The sequence below is a fragment of the Copadichromis virginalis genome, linkage group LG11, assembly GCF_057382275.1.
Source record: "Copadichromis virginalis isolate Kocher_CV1m ecotype Utaka linkage group LG11, C_Virginalis_male_GT1.1, whole genome shotgun sequence".
Classification (NCBI taxonomy): domain Eukaryota; kingdom Metazoa; phylum Chordata; class Actinopteri; order Cichliformes; family Cichlidae; genus Copadichromis; species Copadichromis virginalis.
This window is the reverse complement of record NC_140628.1, coordinates 23,651,425-23,667,853: the sequence shown is the minus strand read 5'-3', so window position 1 is coordinate 23,667,853 and position 16,429 is coordinate 23,651,425. Positions and strand designations below refer to the sequence as shown.

The 16,429-nt window shown below is 43.1% G+C and overlaps 1 protein-coding gene across 3 annotated transcripts in view; it reads right to left on the bottom strand.

Moving 5' to 3' along the window:
* Positions 1-16,429, bottom strand: part of efna3b (ephrin-A3b) — a 106,812-nt gene that overhangs the window by 69,858 nt on the left and 20,525 nt on the right. Inside the window, exons 1-3 of one of the 3 annotated variants that reach the window (XM_085473891.1) lie at positions 979-1,379; positions 759-877; positions 246-458 (exon numbers count right to left, since the gene is read on the bottom strand). In XM_085473891.1, coding sequence (XP_085330017.1) covers positions 246-355 — 110 coding nt within the window. In that variant the 5' untranslated portion in view covers positions 356-458; positions 759-877; positions 979-1,379. Of the gene's footprint in view, positions 1-245; positions 459-758; positions 1,380-16,429 lie in introns of those variants that run through there. The other 2 variants (XM_085473893.1, XM_085473892.1) reach the window with 2 other exon arrangements.

The window sequence follows — 16,429 nt, the reverse complement described above, 5'->3', positions numbered from 1 at the left end:
CCATTAAGTTTAAAAAAAAAGAAAGACAGACAGAGAAGGTGACTGCTGCAAGGCTGATAGAGGCTTTAGAAGCAAGGCTCACAAGAGAAATAAACAACTGATGAAGTTCAAGTGTGATGGTACAAATACGTCAGCTCGGGCCAGACAGAGCACATCATTTTCTTCCCTTTAGAGGGGGCATATTAAGAGAAATAGTAGACACACACAAACACAGACTGGTAAACATAAGAAAAATGGGGTCTTACTGTATGTTAGAGCTGTTCCAGTAAACGGTATGCCTGTTGGCTGACACCTGGAGCAGGTTCGCCCAGGTGAGACTTATTAGCACCCAGAGAGACAGCGCTACCAGAGCCATGCTCTCGGCTCCTCTCTCGGCCTCCGATCCTTTGGTCTCTCCGGCCACACTCTCGGTCCCTTCACCCCACCAACCAACGCGACTCAAACATCCCAGCAAATGCCTAACAAACGGGAGAGGGGGAAAACAGATGCTTCATGCATTCATACAAAACGTTCAAAGTCCATACCTGATGTAGTAAATAAGTGTTGGAAAAACTCAAAAGTCTATAGCGCTGTAAAGTAACTGAGAACCCTCCCCTCCTCCGTAAACCAGACCTCCTTCCCTCCCTCCCCAACAAATCCTGGGGGCTTCAAGTAAAAAAAGAAAAAAAAGAAAAAGAAACGGGGAGGGGGGGGGGGAGTATTGTCCGTATGTGCGGTCCCCCCTGCTTTTTCTGACTGAGCTGATCCTCTCTTCTCACCGGGAACTGCTGCTTGTGAACCCGCCAGAGGAGTGTGGGAGGACGGTACTGGGTCCAAACGGGAGGTCGGTCTTTCGTTGAGCACCAAACAGCCCGGTGCGCCGGGAAAGAGTTACGTGCTGCAGATGTGGAAGGAAAAAAACAAGGCTCAGGCTACTGAAGAAAAAAAAATGAAGGATGAAAAAACGATGCAAAAATCAAAGATACTGAGCAAGTCCACCTCTTTTTGTCCCTAACTGTTCTTTTTCTTCTTTATCAGGATGCTACTGCAGTTCTTTTTCCGTCCAAGGATCCGAGAAACGCAAAGCACACCACTGAGCTCTATTATCGCTGCAAACAATTCAAGCAGCCAGTTTCATTAGGTCTTCAAGACTCTTTCCGACAACCATCCTTTACGGTGAGCACCCTGCCCACCCGTCTCTCTCCCTTCTCTCTCTCTCCTCCTTCTCCGCCTCTCTCTGTTTGGTAGGCAGCACTCGTTCACTTTTTAACTCCACCCCCAGCGAGCGACAAAAGCGCATTCCTCCAATATCGTGGCCGAGCTGCAGTCCATCAGGCATCACTGCAACTTTAAGTTTTTTCTTCTTCTTCTTTTGGTCAACTGTTCGACCTCCACCGATGGCGTGAAAGTAAAAAGCTCCGAATCTCCCTCGGTGCCAGAGAAGTCTGCAGCGACCATCTGTATTTATACCCCCTCACCGCACTCAAACACACACACCGAAGGACGTGTGTGTGTGTGTGTGTGTGTGTGTGTGTGTGTGTGTGTGTGTGTGTGTATCCTTGAGTTGTCGGATGTTTCCGTTTATTACAAAAGCTACAAACACGCATACACTGGCGCACTTGCAGGCCTGTTCTCCACAACTGCCCGTCTTTGATCCCCAGACACTGTAAGTCAGTTTAATACAGCGCTGTTGGAGCATCACCTGCTATTCTGTTATTGGTGCAGCGCACGCAGGCTCGTCCGTGCGCTGCGGGCACTAATACACAGAAATATACAAACTGTACCCTTGCAGATAAGTCATGTGCCTCCGTAATATTAAGATTCAGCCTTTTTTTTTTAATGCACAAATAGATCACATCCAGACAGTGTCTGATAGATTCTGAGTTCTTTGCATGTCCTGCAGGGACAAGGTGTAATCCCCTCCCCACCACGACCACCACTTTCACCTCCACTGACACAACCATGTGTTTAAGGTGTGTGTGTTTGTGTGTGTGTGATACAGAGAGAGAGAGACAGACCAGACAGGAAAGGAGACACGTGGAGAGAGGGAGAGAAAGAGAGAAATTGCAGGTAGGAGAAAGATTGTTACAGTTTTCTAGCTGCCTGCTGGGAATGAGTTGGTTAAGGATAAGTCAGAATGATTTATTGGGAGAAAAAAGGAGGGAAATGGGAAGAAGGGGCGCAAGAAAGAGAGAGAAAGGGATGAAATGCCATTGGGGAATCCCTCTGTCTTCTCCGGTACTTCCAACCCTTTCACGAGCTGTCCATTTTATCCCCCTCTGTCTCTGTCCATCCTTGCTTCCTCTTCTCACCTTTTTTCCCCCCTCAGATTTCGATGAAAATTCTCTCCTCTGTGTGCAACGTTCTACCTGGTAGTTTGCTTCTGTCCTTTGTTAGCTCTGTTTCTGGTGGTGTCCAGATCTCCTCTGCTTCTCTCTCCATCTCTGTTACATCAAGGAGGCTGTTTTTTTTAATAAGCACTCCTCTTTTTCCTTTTCTCCTTGCCCCTCTGTCTATCATTCTTCCTCAGCCTGTCCAGTTCATAGATCTTGTTAGACAGTGTAGTATCACAGCAGCACAGTCAAACATCTGGTACAGTTAATTAGTGAATATTTGGTCTCGTATTCAATCGTTCTGCCTTAAAAAGACTGGTGCTTGAACTTTGAGAAAATGATATTCTTTCAGAGCGTGAGGTTACTCTGTGTGCTAAATATGAACAAGGTTATTTTCAGCTCAGCATAAATTGTGCTTTCTTCTGAAGCCCCCCTCCTTTGTTTTTTTCCTCTACCTGCCCACTTTTAATTGCATGCTGCCACCATGATAGAAAACAGTAATAAAAAAAAGTTTCAAAAATAAAAACACACTTTCCATTTTCAGATTTTGTGCTAAGCTAACTGCTGACTAGCATCTTAATCAGCAGTCGGATATATTTCATTTTTCACAAAATAAGTAAATTTCCCAAGTTATTATCACACAGCCTTTATAATGTTGACCAGTTTTATTCCTGGCTATGATGCAATATTAAAAACTCGAGGGACACTTATTAACTTTTTCTGGGGGTTTAACTTCCATCTCATTGCCTCTTTATTGCAAATGAAATTTGTTCAGGTGTTATTGTGTAACCTTACAGTGGGGGAAATAATCTTTTGATCCCCTGCTTAATTTGTAAGTTTGCTCACCTACAAAGAAATGAACAGTCTCTAATTTTAATGCTGGGTTCGTTTCTATGGAAAAAGACAGAATAGCAACCGAATCGCCCTCGGTCTAAAGCTCCTCACAAGATCTTACCTCATGGGGCGAGGGTGATCGTGACGAAATGAGAAAGATGGTGGATCAGCTCACAACTACACAGGAGGAGCTTATTTGTGATCTGAAGGCAGTTAGGACCTAAGTCACCTAGAACACCAATGGTAGCACATTATGTCGTAGTAGATCGAAACCTTCACTGCCTGCAAGATCCTCCTGGTCTAGAAAGTGCACATACGTGCCCGTCTTTGCCGGTGAACATCTGAACGATTCACAGGAAGCTTGGGAGAAAGTGCCGTAGTGAGATGAAACTAAAAAGCACGCTCTTTGGCATCAATAAGACACCTCATGTTTGGAGCAAGAGAAATGCTGAATATGACCCAGAGAACACCATCCCCACAGTCAAGCACAGAGGTGGAAACATTGTCTGTTTTTCTGATAAGGGTACAGGATGACTTACTACTAATGGATGGGACCATGTGCCGTATGAACCTCATTCCCTCAGCCAGAACACTGAAGATGAAAATTACCCAAAACATACCACCAAAGTAAGAAGAGGAATGACTAAAGAAGAACAATAAGGTCATTTAATGGCCTAGTCAGCCTCCAGACCTCAGTCCTAGACAAACTCTGTGGAGGGAGCTGAAGCTGTGAGTTGCCAAGTGTCAGCCAATAAACCGAAAGAGTGTCTGTAAAAAGGAATGGGCCAATATCCCTCCTGAGATGTGTGCAAACCTAGTGACCAACTATAAGAAACGTCCTACTGCTGTGCTCGCCAATAAGTCATGATTTTCTTGGGGATCAAATACTTATTTCACTCAATGATATGCAAATCAATTTATAACTTTTATGTAATGTGGAAGTTTTTTTTTTCTAGATTTATAGATGATTTTCTGTTTCTCTCTATTAAAACGAAACTATCATAAAAATAGAGACTGTTCATTTCTTTAGAAGTGAGCAGAAGTGATCAAATAATTATTTCTCCCAGTCATTAAAAAAATAAACAGTTCAAGATGTTTCCTCCTATAAGGTGGGATGACACGGTTAAAAGACTAGAATATTTGTGAAGCGTGCATCTTTAACAGCAGCGTCTGTGGTTTATCCAATCTCTATTTCTTCAGTAACAAAAACACTGAATATTTTAAATTGGTTTATTGAGAACGGAAAAAAGGTGACTATAGAAGCAGGTGAGGAAATCTAAATCACCAGTTAGGTAAACATGCCCTTTATATCTCATCCTATAGCACATGGGCGACTGAGTGTATACAGGCTACAAGATACTGGCAGTAAATATCTTATATGACTGTGTTTTAAAGGAAACTATAGATCAAGAAGACAAAGTTGTCCCTCACAGAGGCACGGTTTTGGTCCTTTTTTGAATAATAAAAATTCGGTTTCTCGCTTTTCCATTTGGTTTCCCTTAAACAGACGCTGACATGCTCTGTTTCAGCAAACGCCCCTGTCAATTCTAATCATCCAGGTTGGATTTTTCAAGCGTGGGTTGCAGTGCTATTGGATTACTTTTGTATTGGGGTTATTATGAGAAACGACCTCGGGGCTGACTGCATGCGGTGACACAGAGGCTCTTATGACATTTCCAACCCATAGCCGGCCAACAACACATCTGTCAAGGGCTTCTTTCTGAAACCTCGAAATCTAATCGGAGCTTTCTCATAGCACTGATAATTGGATATTAGGCCCCTATAGGGCTCACATCCCTCTCCTGGGGCACCAGGAAGTAAGCACTGCAGAGATGAATTCAGCAGGGCTCTTGTATGTGCATGAACATCATGTGAATATACAGCAAAGCCTTTTTTTGTTGAATACTTTTGTTCTGATGGCATTCTTGAACTGGGAGTCTCTTTCTCACTCTGCCTCCTGCTCGCTCCGTTTCTTGGCCTGCTTCGCTGTTCACTGTTGTGTTAGTAAATTGTACTGACACTCCTCCCGCCTCCTCCCGCTCCCTCACCACCTCTGCTGCTCTCCCTCCCTCCCTGTCCCTCTCTCACCCGACTGACTGACACGAATTTTCCATTTCTCTGTTTACCTTTCACCGCTGTGCCTAAAACAACACTGGTACAGCCTAAGAGCAAGGAGGAGAAGACCGGGGGAGTGTGTGTGAGGGGTGGAGATGGAGATGAGTACGGAAGAGTGTCGTAGGAGGGAAAGAAAAGAGGGGGAGAGAAGGAAAGGTGCCACTAAGATTGGATGAGGAAGAGGGGGTGGATGCCAAAAAAAATGAAAGAGGTGCAAAAAGAGAGAACGGGGCTTTCTATGTGTTTTGGTTGGAGGGGAATCCAAGGGGGAAAGAGGAAGAAAAAGGAGTGAGGGGTTAAGGGAAGGAGAAGGGGAGCTGATACTTTCGAACAGTCACGCAAACTGATCCAGAGGAGGACGCAGGAGATGAGAGAGAAGAGGAGTAAAGAGAGGGAGAGGAGAGGAACTGAGAGAGTGGAAGCCAGGGTTGGGAGAAAAAGTTAGATGGGGCACAGAACATTAGGAGTGCAATGAGATATAGAGAGTGGGGGTGGCGGGTGGGGGGTGTAGAGATTTATAGAGGTACAGAAAGAGGGAGAGGACAGCAAGAGTGATGTGTGGAGAGAGGGTTTTTTAAGACGAGGAAGAGATGGAGGAAGAGGGGGTAGAGAGGGCGTATATAGAAAGAGAGAAAGAAAGAGAGAGCTCAGAATAGATACGCTCTCAACGGCATGAAATATTGAACGAAGGAGACGAACACAAGGAGGGGCGAAGAAAATGGAGGGCCTGATAAAGACAAATACAATCGTTTTGTGTGTGTGTTTATGTGTGTGTGTGCGCGCGCGTTGTTTTGGAGACAGAGGAAGATGAGAGGGAAGAAGAGTAGGCGACAGGAATATGAAGAATAGTCGCTTGTGACTGGAGACCATCACACACGCGTGTACACACACACACACACACACACGAGTGCACGCACTGATGTTGCTTTGAGTTTAGATTATTCCCATGTGTGGTGGAGCTGGAGTGGAATTTGGTGGTGTTGAAAATATCACAGTGCAGAATACGTTTCATCACTACTTGCACCATCCCAACACACACTCAAGCGCCCATACGCACTGGCACGCATGCACCCCCACCCCACACACACGCGCGCGCGCGCACACCCCACTCCCACATCCTTTGATCTCACTTCTCACTGATCTTCTCCCCTTCCATGTCAAATATTTAGGCTGCGTTTGGCAGGTTTGACGAAAATTACCATGGAGAAATGATTTTATTTATTTAACTTCCACATCATCAGAAGTCAGTGTCAGTAGCTGAGAGAGGGATGATCCCAAATTTCAATGAGAAGAGACTGACGCTAATCCAAAAAAACTGGAATGCTGAGGTTCCTGTTTCACGTGCTATTTTAATGCAGGGAATCACTCTTGATAGATTTCTTAGAGGAGAAAAAAGAAAAAGAACGCGAGAGATCCGTTTAGAAAAGTCGGAAGAAGTTTAGTTAGCTTCAGAAGATGCTACACCCTGGCATCCAGACACACATGCAAACACACGGCAATCAACACTCCAGCGATGAGTAAACACTCACGCTGTTTCTGTCATTTAGAGTCGAGTGTCGAGATTATGTCTCACTTTGGATAAATAATTGTAATTTTTAATTGATGCAGCGCCTTCAGGGAATCTTGATTTTCAGCCGAGGCTAAGAGGTGTATCATTTTAACGACAGCCTTCATGCAAATATCTAACCAGCATCTCACACATAGAGAGAGCGAGCACAATGGCAGATCTCTCTTCCCGCCCTCCCTGTCTCTCTCACTATCACGCTCACACATTCGTGCAGTCACTTACTCTGCATTTTTTTCTTAAAGCAAGGATCTTGACATAAATCAGATAGGGTGCGTCACTGAAGAGAACGATGGGCTCACTGTAGATAAAGAAGCAAGAAAAGGAGGAAGGAGAGATGCAGCAATTACTGCAGATGTACTGAGCTTACCTTTTCTATAGCATAACCATTTTAAAACTGTACAAAGGCCTCCGCTGTCTGCATGCAACATGTTAGTCAAATACACGTTACTTGCCAGGATTTTATAAAAGAATCGAATGCCAAATGAAATAAGTAAAACAGATATTCACTCATATAATTACTTCCCTAAAAAGAGAAGCTGGTATAATTTCATAGTTCACAGTATATACTTTTTAATTTAACAGTTCAAAACAAGTTGAAATATTTGTTTTAGTAAAAGAATGGACTTACAATCATAGAGCAGCAAAACTGTGATAGACCACACCACAGCAAAGTAATGGCGCTCATTGGATTAGACTTTCATGGTCTTTGAGCACCATCCATTCAAATGAAAGGAATCAGTGTAGTCATTGTGGTGCAACATCTGTGCGTGATGAACCGAGCAGAAAGGATACAAGATGACCAAAGTTTAAAGAGTTCAAAATAAAAGTTAAAACAAATAAAGGAAAGTAGTCTAAATGAGTATGTGTTAGTTAACTTTGAATTAAGGTTTATTTTGGGGTTAATTGCCCAAATTAACTCAATTAAGTCAATGTATTTACATCTTCTTTTGATATAGGTGTCCCAAAGTAATAGCATAAGCAATTTAATATTAATCCTCGCAGCCCTATGAAAAAGAGCATCATTACTTCTTCCATGGCAGTGACTAGGGTAAGAGCAGTGCTAATCAAATGCACTTGGTTGACTGATCATTGGAAGGTGTGATCCCCTCTACAAAAGCAGAAGTTTTGGGAGTTTTCTGATCTTGAGCATTCAGGTGTTAAAGTTCATGACAGTACAATTAGAGAAAGACTGAATGAGTATGTCTTGTTCAGAAGGGTTGCCAGTAGGAAGCCTAGTTTCTGTAAAATTAATCATGGCAGCATGGCTTCAGTTTAAAAATCTGCATCTGAACAAAACTCGAGAATTTGGGAACAAGTTGAAACCTTTGAGACCAAAATGGAGAGGTTTGCCTTATTTGAGAAAATTAATTAATTAATACAGCACAGTGGTGGAGGGGGTGATGATTTGGGCTCGTTTTGCTGACCTTGCAGTCATTCACTCAACTGTAAACTCCTCTGTTTACCAAAGTATTTTACAGTCAAACATGAGGCCATTTGTCCAACAGCTAAATCTTGGAAAAACTGTGTCATGTAGCAGGACAATGGTCCCAAGTACAGCAAATTTACAACAGAATGGCTGAAAAAGAAATGACTCAAGGTGCTTCAGTGGTTCAGTGCCAGGACCTTAGGAGAACTGTGAATAAGTAAATGCCCACAAAGCCTTTTAAAGAAGAGTAGATCAAATTTACTCCACAACGATGTGAGGCAAAGTCACACAGAAAATGATTACTTTAAGTTATTACTGCTAAAGATGGTTCTACAAGCTAGTGAGTCATGGACTGCAAAGAGTCCTGTGAAATCTTTCTTTTCCACAAACGTTCTTTTTTAAAATGCAGATAAATTCATGAATTTGTCATTCAGCACAAGGTTCTGTTAGGTTCCAGTTAAAGTGAATGTCCAGTACTGCAGGGTAAGTGTAAGGGCAACTGCAGCTTTGGGGCTATTTAGACAAATGCTCCTGACGCCTCATATATCAGAAGTCTCAGTACTGTGTACTTCTGCAGACAACACAGAAACACTGAAGACAACAGGCACGGACGCACATACACATACAGAAAGACATAAACAACAAAACCCCTTCTCCTAGACAGACACGCATGCCCCCCCACCCCCCCCCCACCCCACACCCCACCCCACACACACACACACATACACACACGTGCACAGAAAATGAACAGGTGCAGGTTGAAAAAGCCAGCTGCCACCCGTTCTTTGTAACATCTACATTTCATCAGCCACAGCAGCAGCACAGGTGATGCCGAGCTCAGTGGGCACCCAGATTAGGTGAGTGGGAAGAGCTTTAACATACACTGTCATCTAAGGTCAGATTTGCATTTTCCTTTTATTGTTAAAGGTTAGGTATTCCAGTGGCTAAGCTTATCTAAGATCAATGCCGAAAGGCACCTTCCACCCCGAAGGACAGCTTCCTGGTGCATCTGATGGTGGCATCATAAATGTGCAGGAAGTTGAAAGAACTGTGGGGAGATGTTTTTTTTCTTCTATCCAGGCCATCATGGTGGACACTCTGTGTCATCCGGGCCTGTATCTGTTGCTTTCTGTCTCTTTCCTTTCTTCCTCTGTATCTCCATTTTTTTCTCTTGCCTGTAGCTTCCTCTTTGTTATTCTATCTCAATCCCCTTATTTCAGCTATCTCTGTTGCCTCATTGCTTGGCTTCCTCTTTCCTCTGTCAGCCTTTATTTCCCCAACGCTCTCTTCCTTTCCATCCCTTTCCTCTGCTCGACTGCTGTGAAAAAGCGCAGATTAACCTCTGACCCTCAGCGGGAGGTGGGACCTATTAGCTTGTAATGGCTATCAATGCGGCATGTGTGTGGGTTATCCATTTGTGTTTGTGTGTGTGTGTCTTGTCTGGATTTAGAAAGTGTGATGCCTATATGGCTGCCGGCAAATTTAAAGGATGAAATACATTCTGGGTTGTGATGGTGCATTATGGATGTAAGTGGGTTTTGGGTGTCTCCATCAAAGAGGATAATAAAACAATTTCTGCTGCTCTCAGCAAACATGCTGCATCCACAACATCCATATACACAAACATATGCAAACACACACATGCACAGTACAGAAAACATAAATACAGTTTTTTCCCTCTCTTGCAGTGACTTTGAATGACACCTGATTTGTGCAACAGTGAGTGCTAAGGTCCCTGTATGGCAGAATGTCTGACTGGGTTTGTGCGAAAGGTGTGGGCAGAATATTCACCACTCTGTATGCAAGTCTGCCAGGGCACTGGTGTGTTCATTTGTGTTCATGTGTATGCGCAGAGATGAGATTGGATTTTGTGAAATGCAGGCTCTGACTCCCAGCAGTCCTTTGTCACACTGACTGACTGCTGAAAGGCTGAAAGCGGGAAAGCCATTTCAGACTGTGGAGCTAAATGATGGCAGGTACTCCGATCCGTCCGCTGCTCTCTACAATAACACAATACAGACCAGTCATCGACAGCCCTGTCATCTCCATCTGTAAATGCACTTCACACACCCCCTTCTGTCTCTGCCTCTCCTCTGACTGCCATTGCAAGTTCTGTAACTGTCCCCTAAACTCAAATGGTCCTCACGCCGCTGAAGCAGAGCTGGAGCCACTGAAATCATTTATGTGACTCCTTTTAGCTTGTTTCCTTGCTTTGGTTCCCTCGTGTCATCCCCAATTTGTTTTACAGTTGCTGCTGAATTTGGCTAGTTGTTTTGGTCAGGGAGATGTCAGTCGACTTTAATGTATGAGTCACTTAGAGTAGCCATGTACCTCTGGTTCTGTCGCTGCTACTTCTTGAGCCTATTGATGAAATTAATGACCAGGGGGACTAAATGGCCCGTCACAATACATGGCCCTGGAGACTCACGGGGGTGGGCAGGCTTTTACACTAGCCAAGCACTAACAGAGTCAGCCACAAGAGAGACAGAGCATTAAAAAAAGAAAAGAGGACTACAGAGTATTTTCAAGGTGAGGTGGGCAGAAAGACATCAGACAGAAGAAGAAGACATGCAGCAAAAGAAAAGGATGGAAAGAAAGGGGGAATAAAAGCGGGTGGCAGAAAAGGAAGGGAGGGGAGAGGAAGCGAGATAGTGAGTAAGTAAAAGCAGGTCTGGTCCAGGTGGGGTTCAGACAGTCAGTATGTTATTTTAGGAGGGCAGAGGGAGGGAGGACGAGAAAAAGGGATGGATGGAGGGAGGGGAAGATGAATGTAGTTAATTAAGATGAGCAGGCGGAGGAGACAGTGTGGAATTACACAAACACTAATTAGAGTCTTCGTTAGGGGGCACAAAACGAGAGCAGCACATCCATCATCTCAACCCTCCATCTCTCTTTTCTCCCTCCTTTACCTCTGTTCTCCATTGCTTTTGCATGGCAACCATATTTCCTCTCACAGTCCTCCCTGCTGCCCCCACCGTCTCCAATCCTCCTCTGCCACTTTCCCTCCCTCCATCTTCCCTACCCTTCTCAATTTTTCCCTATCGATCCTGTCAGCAGTTAACTAAATAGGTGCCATTTAACACCTGGAATCATAATCGAAGCAACCTGTGCTATCCTCTTTCTTCAGTCGGACTTCTATTCTTTGTTTTCACGTAATTCCTTCTTTTCTTTTCTTTTTTAAATCACTGCTCCGGGAAGGATTTCATTTCTACTCTCCCACTTCCCTGTTACTTGCTGACAAACACACACACACACACACACACACACACACACACACACACACACACACACACACACACACATTAACTGTACCATGTCAGCACTATTTTTATTGTCTTGCCAAGCCAGTCAATGCCTCTTCTACTCTTCCTACTCCTGCTGCACTCCTCCTACACACTGTATACACACCACTGTAAACTACTTACCTCTTCTGATCTTGTTTTCTTTCCTCTTCCCTCTGTCTCTCTTGTTTTTACACAGCCTGTGAACACCACTCTTGTCCTCTTCATCGTTTCAGTGTCCTCCTCTGACTCATCTTTCATTCTCTTCTAACTGAGGAGCAAATCAGCTCCTCAGTGTTGTCGTCTGCACCACTGTCCCCTCGTGAGACCACAGGGATGGATGGAATAATGAGGGATAAGTGTGAATTGAGCTGAGGGTGGTCCATGCCAGTTCTGGCTTCTGGCACTCTTTTGCATGTCGCAAAATTATATTATATCCAGAGTGCAGTCACAGTGGAAGCATTTGCAGCAGTACTTAAATAAGCCAAGTATTCAGTGTCTTCACATATTTGACCAGTTATCTACACAGTTACTCAGAGCTGTTACTTCCAGGATTTACTCACTGACTCCAGCATGGCAGAAGAAAAGAGATGACATGCCAGCCATCAATAATCTATCACAGAGAGCATTTAGTTACCTCATTTCAAGGTTTTCATAATACATTTGGCGTCTCATATATCATCTCTTTTTGTTGCCATGTGTAAGTGTCTCCAACATCAGACACTATAAACGTTTCAGCACATCTGAAAAGCTTTTTAATTCCATGATTCCTATAATGGGAATACCATAGCCCATTATTTTTATTTAACTCAACCATTAGGTGACCATTTTTTCACCACATAAATAAAAATCATCGTCATTCTGTTTCTTTATTCTAACTATTTTGTTTTAATACACTAATGGAAACTAACGGTTTTCAATAAAAGATCCACAATGTTGTTAATCTGATAACTACTGGAAGCTTTGGAATGATTGGTTTGGGAGTTAACAATCAAGTTTCTATTATAAATGTATAAGTAAGCACTGACAAATGACTGAAAACTTGACCTTGCCTTGTTTTAAGATTAAAAAAGTAATGTTTATGTTTTTATGTTTTCATTGAAAAAACATACATTCGTCAATTTATTAGGCACACCTTGCTGATATTGGCCTGGAAGCCCTTTATGTCATCAGAAATGCCTTAATGCTTTCCAAAAGGTGCTGGAAACAATCCTCTGAGATTTTGGTCCACACTGACACATAGGGATGGGTACCGATGTCCGGTGCCATGATGGCACCGGTTCTGACATAAACGGTAGTAACCAGACCGAAAAGCAGCGCACATTTCGGTGCTTTATTTCGGTGCTTTTTTTTCCTGAGCTGTGATACACTTCTAGCCAATCATTTTACGTTTCCGAGGATAGTAGGCGGGCCCAGGTACGTACGTTCTTGTAGAGCAGAGCTACAGATTAAAAATGTCCAAGGCGAAGCGGTCAAAAGTCTGGCTGTACTTCATAGCAAAATATGCAAACTCAGCAGCAACAAGTGCTTTAAGCTGATACTGTGATACTGTCAAAGGAGGTAACACCTCAAATCCTATGAAACACCTGGCGACGCATAGCGTTTTTTTAAAAGCCCAGAAATGCGCCGTATTTGATAGCTTGCTGCGAGACCTCACACCGAGCGCATCTACTGCGGGTGGGTTGCCTGTTATGCAACATCCCCCAAAAACACGAAGAGGAGAGTCCTGGCCCCTAGCCCTGCCAGTGTAGCAGAAATGATGACGGATGATGGTGGCAGCAGCCGTTCTTTTCTGCGTGAGTAGCTAATTGTTGTTCGTGTGTAATTTACGTTGAGTAGGCTAACCACGTTATTACATTAATGCATGTAAGGTGAACTAGCAAACATCATCATAGCTACATGCGGCTGTCTTCTTGTTTGATGGCAGATACTCCCTTCACCCTGGCCAAAAAGGCTAAAATGACCAAAGAAAAAGTGGAAAACAGTTAAACATGAGAGGTTTTTGGACAAAGTTTGTGTTTTTTCCATTGTTTAAGCACTGCTTCCAGCCAAGAGTGATACCATATATGCCCCATAGCTGCAGAAAAGGCTAACATTGTTATCTTTTTACAAAAAAACAGCTGAACATGAGAGGTTTTTGGACCAATTTTGTGTTCTCCATTCTTTAAGCACCGGTTTGAGCACCGTTTGAGCACCGGCACCGTTTCAAAAGTACCGATTTGGCACCGGTATCGGATAAAACCTAAACGATACCCATCCCTACTGACACAACAGTATCACCACAGCTGCTGCAGAATTGTTGACTTCGCATCTATGATGAGAGCTTTTCATTTGACCATATACCAAAGGTGCTCTGCTGGATGAGATCTAGTGACTGTGGAATACATTTGAGTACAGTGAACCCATTGCCGTGTTCAAGGAACCAGAGCCTCCTGGAAGCAGCCATCCAATTATTGCAACACTGTGATCATAAAGATGGACATGGTCAGCAACAATATTTGGGGAGATTATGGCATTTGCTCACTTTGTATTAAAGGCCCCCAAGTATGGCAACAAAATCTCCCACATTATTACATCAGCACAGCAGCATGAACCACTGATACAAGGAAGGATGTTGGTTTCATGTTGTTTACGCCAAATTCTGACGGTAACAAAAATGTCATAGCAGAAAGACTCATCAGACCAGGCAACAGTTTCCCCAATCTTCTGTTGTACAATTTTGGTTTTCAAAATGTTCCTGTTCTTAGGTAACAGGAGGGGCAGTGCTGTAACCCACGTGCTTCAAGTTTTGACGAGATGTGGGTTCAGAGATGCTCTTCTGCATATCTTGGTTGTAACAAATGGTTATTGCATTCCTGTGACCATTCTCATCTGACCTCTTGCATCAGCAAGGAGTTTTCACTTCTTTGGGCCATTCTCTTTAAACCTCAGTGATGGTTTGCAAGAAAATCCCAGTACATCAGCAGCTCATGAAATACTGAGGCCAGTCTGTCTGATGCCACATTCAAATTCCCTTAAATCACCTTTCTCATTCTCATGCTCAGTTTGAACTCCAGCGGGTAGTTTTTAACATGTCTATGTGCTCAAATCCATTCAATTGCTGCCTTTTAAGTGGCTGATTAAATATTTGCATTAATAAGTAGTTTATCAGTACCTATTAAATTGGCCAATGAGTGTATATTTCCTTTATGTAGATCCTACCACCTCATAGTTTGTCTACATTTAACAATTTGCAATGTTTTAATCAATATAAAGGACATTATAGTGCTTAAAAATATACATCGTCTTTTGTTTTATCCTGGTGAGAACAGAAAAAAGATTATTAGAGATCATCCCATTGCAGCTAATTGTAGTAACAGACAGACAGCAGTATTTACACACACACACACACACACACACACACACGCACACACACACACACACACACACACACACATCAGTGACTCAACAAGAGATCTGCTGTATCATCCACTGTAATGATACAGCAGTATTTTGTTGAAGTGAGGCAGCAGTTTCCATAATCTGTTTAACTAAAGCAGTGGTGAGCACACACCAGCCAGGATAGCACCATCAAACATAAATATTGTAATATTGCTCTCTGTGTGAATATTTACCATATTATTATTTACTTCTCACTCCCTGACCTCTGACCCAAACCCAAACTTTACACGAGCAGGTTCAGAGACAGAGAGAGAAAACAGAACAGAGAGCTCCCAACTGTTTGAAGCTCCAAACTCAGGTCAAAGGTCACAGTGTGCTCACAGCTGGAGCCTGCTAACAAGCTACTGACCACCTGCCCATCAAGCCTAGGTGACCCCAGAATACTAGCATGGCAATGTACCAGCTACACCTTTATTATTTTTTTTAAAGTGTTTAAATTCATCTATTAGTATAGGCTCGGTGCAGCAAAATGTAATGTATAATATGAACAAAACAAAAGGTAGACAAACATTTGGTGACGTGAGGCAGTGTCAGGTCTCGTTACAGAGACCAAGAGGGGAGGAATTTCAGTATTCTTGACAATGACGTTCTGCATCGCAAATAAATAGCCTATCATTTGGGGAAACAGTCCCACTTTGCTTTCTGGAAGTAAGATGCGTGAATCACATCTGTACTGTTAGCATTAAGCTGGAGACAACAGCTGCTAGCTTGAACTACCACAGGGTAAAAACAGGGCTACTGTAATGCCGACCCCATTTCCTCTGGTAAGTGGAATTTGGTATACCTGTATTTCACCGAGCAGAAGTGGTATCAGTTTTTCATCTAACTCTCTGCATCCATCCATCACCACTTTCCTGACTTAGTGACAGGTAGTTGGACAGCTGGAGTCTATCACAGCTGTCATAGGGCACAGGAGCACCTCCTGGACAGTGTGAGCGCCAGTCCACCACAGGGTTACCACAGAGAGACAGACACTCTCGCACATCCCTCAGAAACACCAATTGACCTAACTGCGGGAGGAAACCCACACAGTCGCAGAAGAAACATAAATAATACCCACACAGAAATGTGCCAGCCAAACAGTAGATTCAAAATAGGAACTGTATTTATATATAGATCATCGTAGAGTAGATCAGCTTGAGTGAGAGATTTCCATCTACTGGCCTCTCTTAACATCCAGATTTAAACCTAAAACCAATCTGTCAAAAGCTGCTCCCAACTCCTTATGTTCTAGCCTCTAAAAAAGTTCATATTATTCTATAATTGTTTCATACTTCCTGGCAGAGTAGTGTGTGTGTATATATATATATATATATATATATATATATATATATATATTAGGGGTGCAACGATATTCGTATCGATATTGAACCGTTCGATACAGTGCTTTCGGTTCGGTACGCATATGTATCGAACAATACAACATTTGTAATTTATTTTATCAATTTTCCTT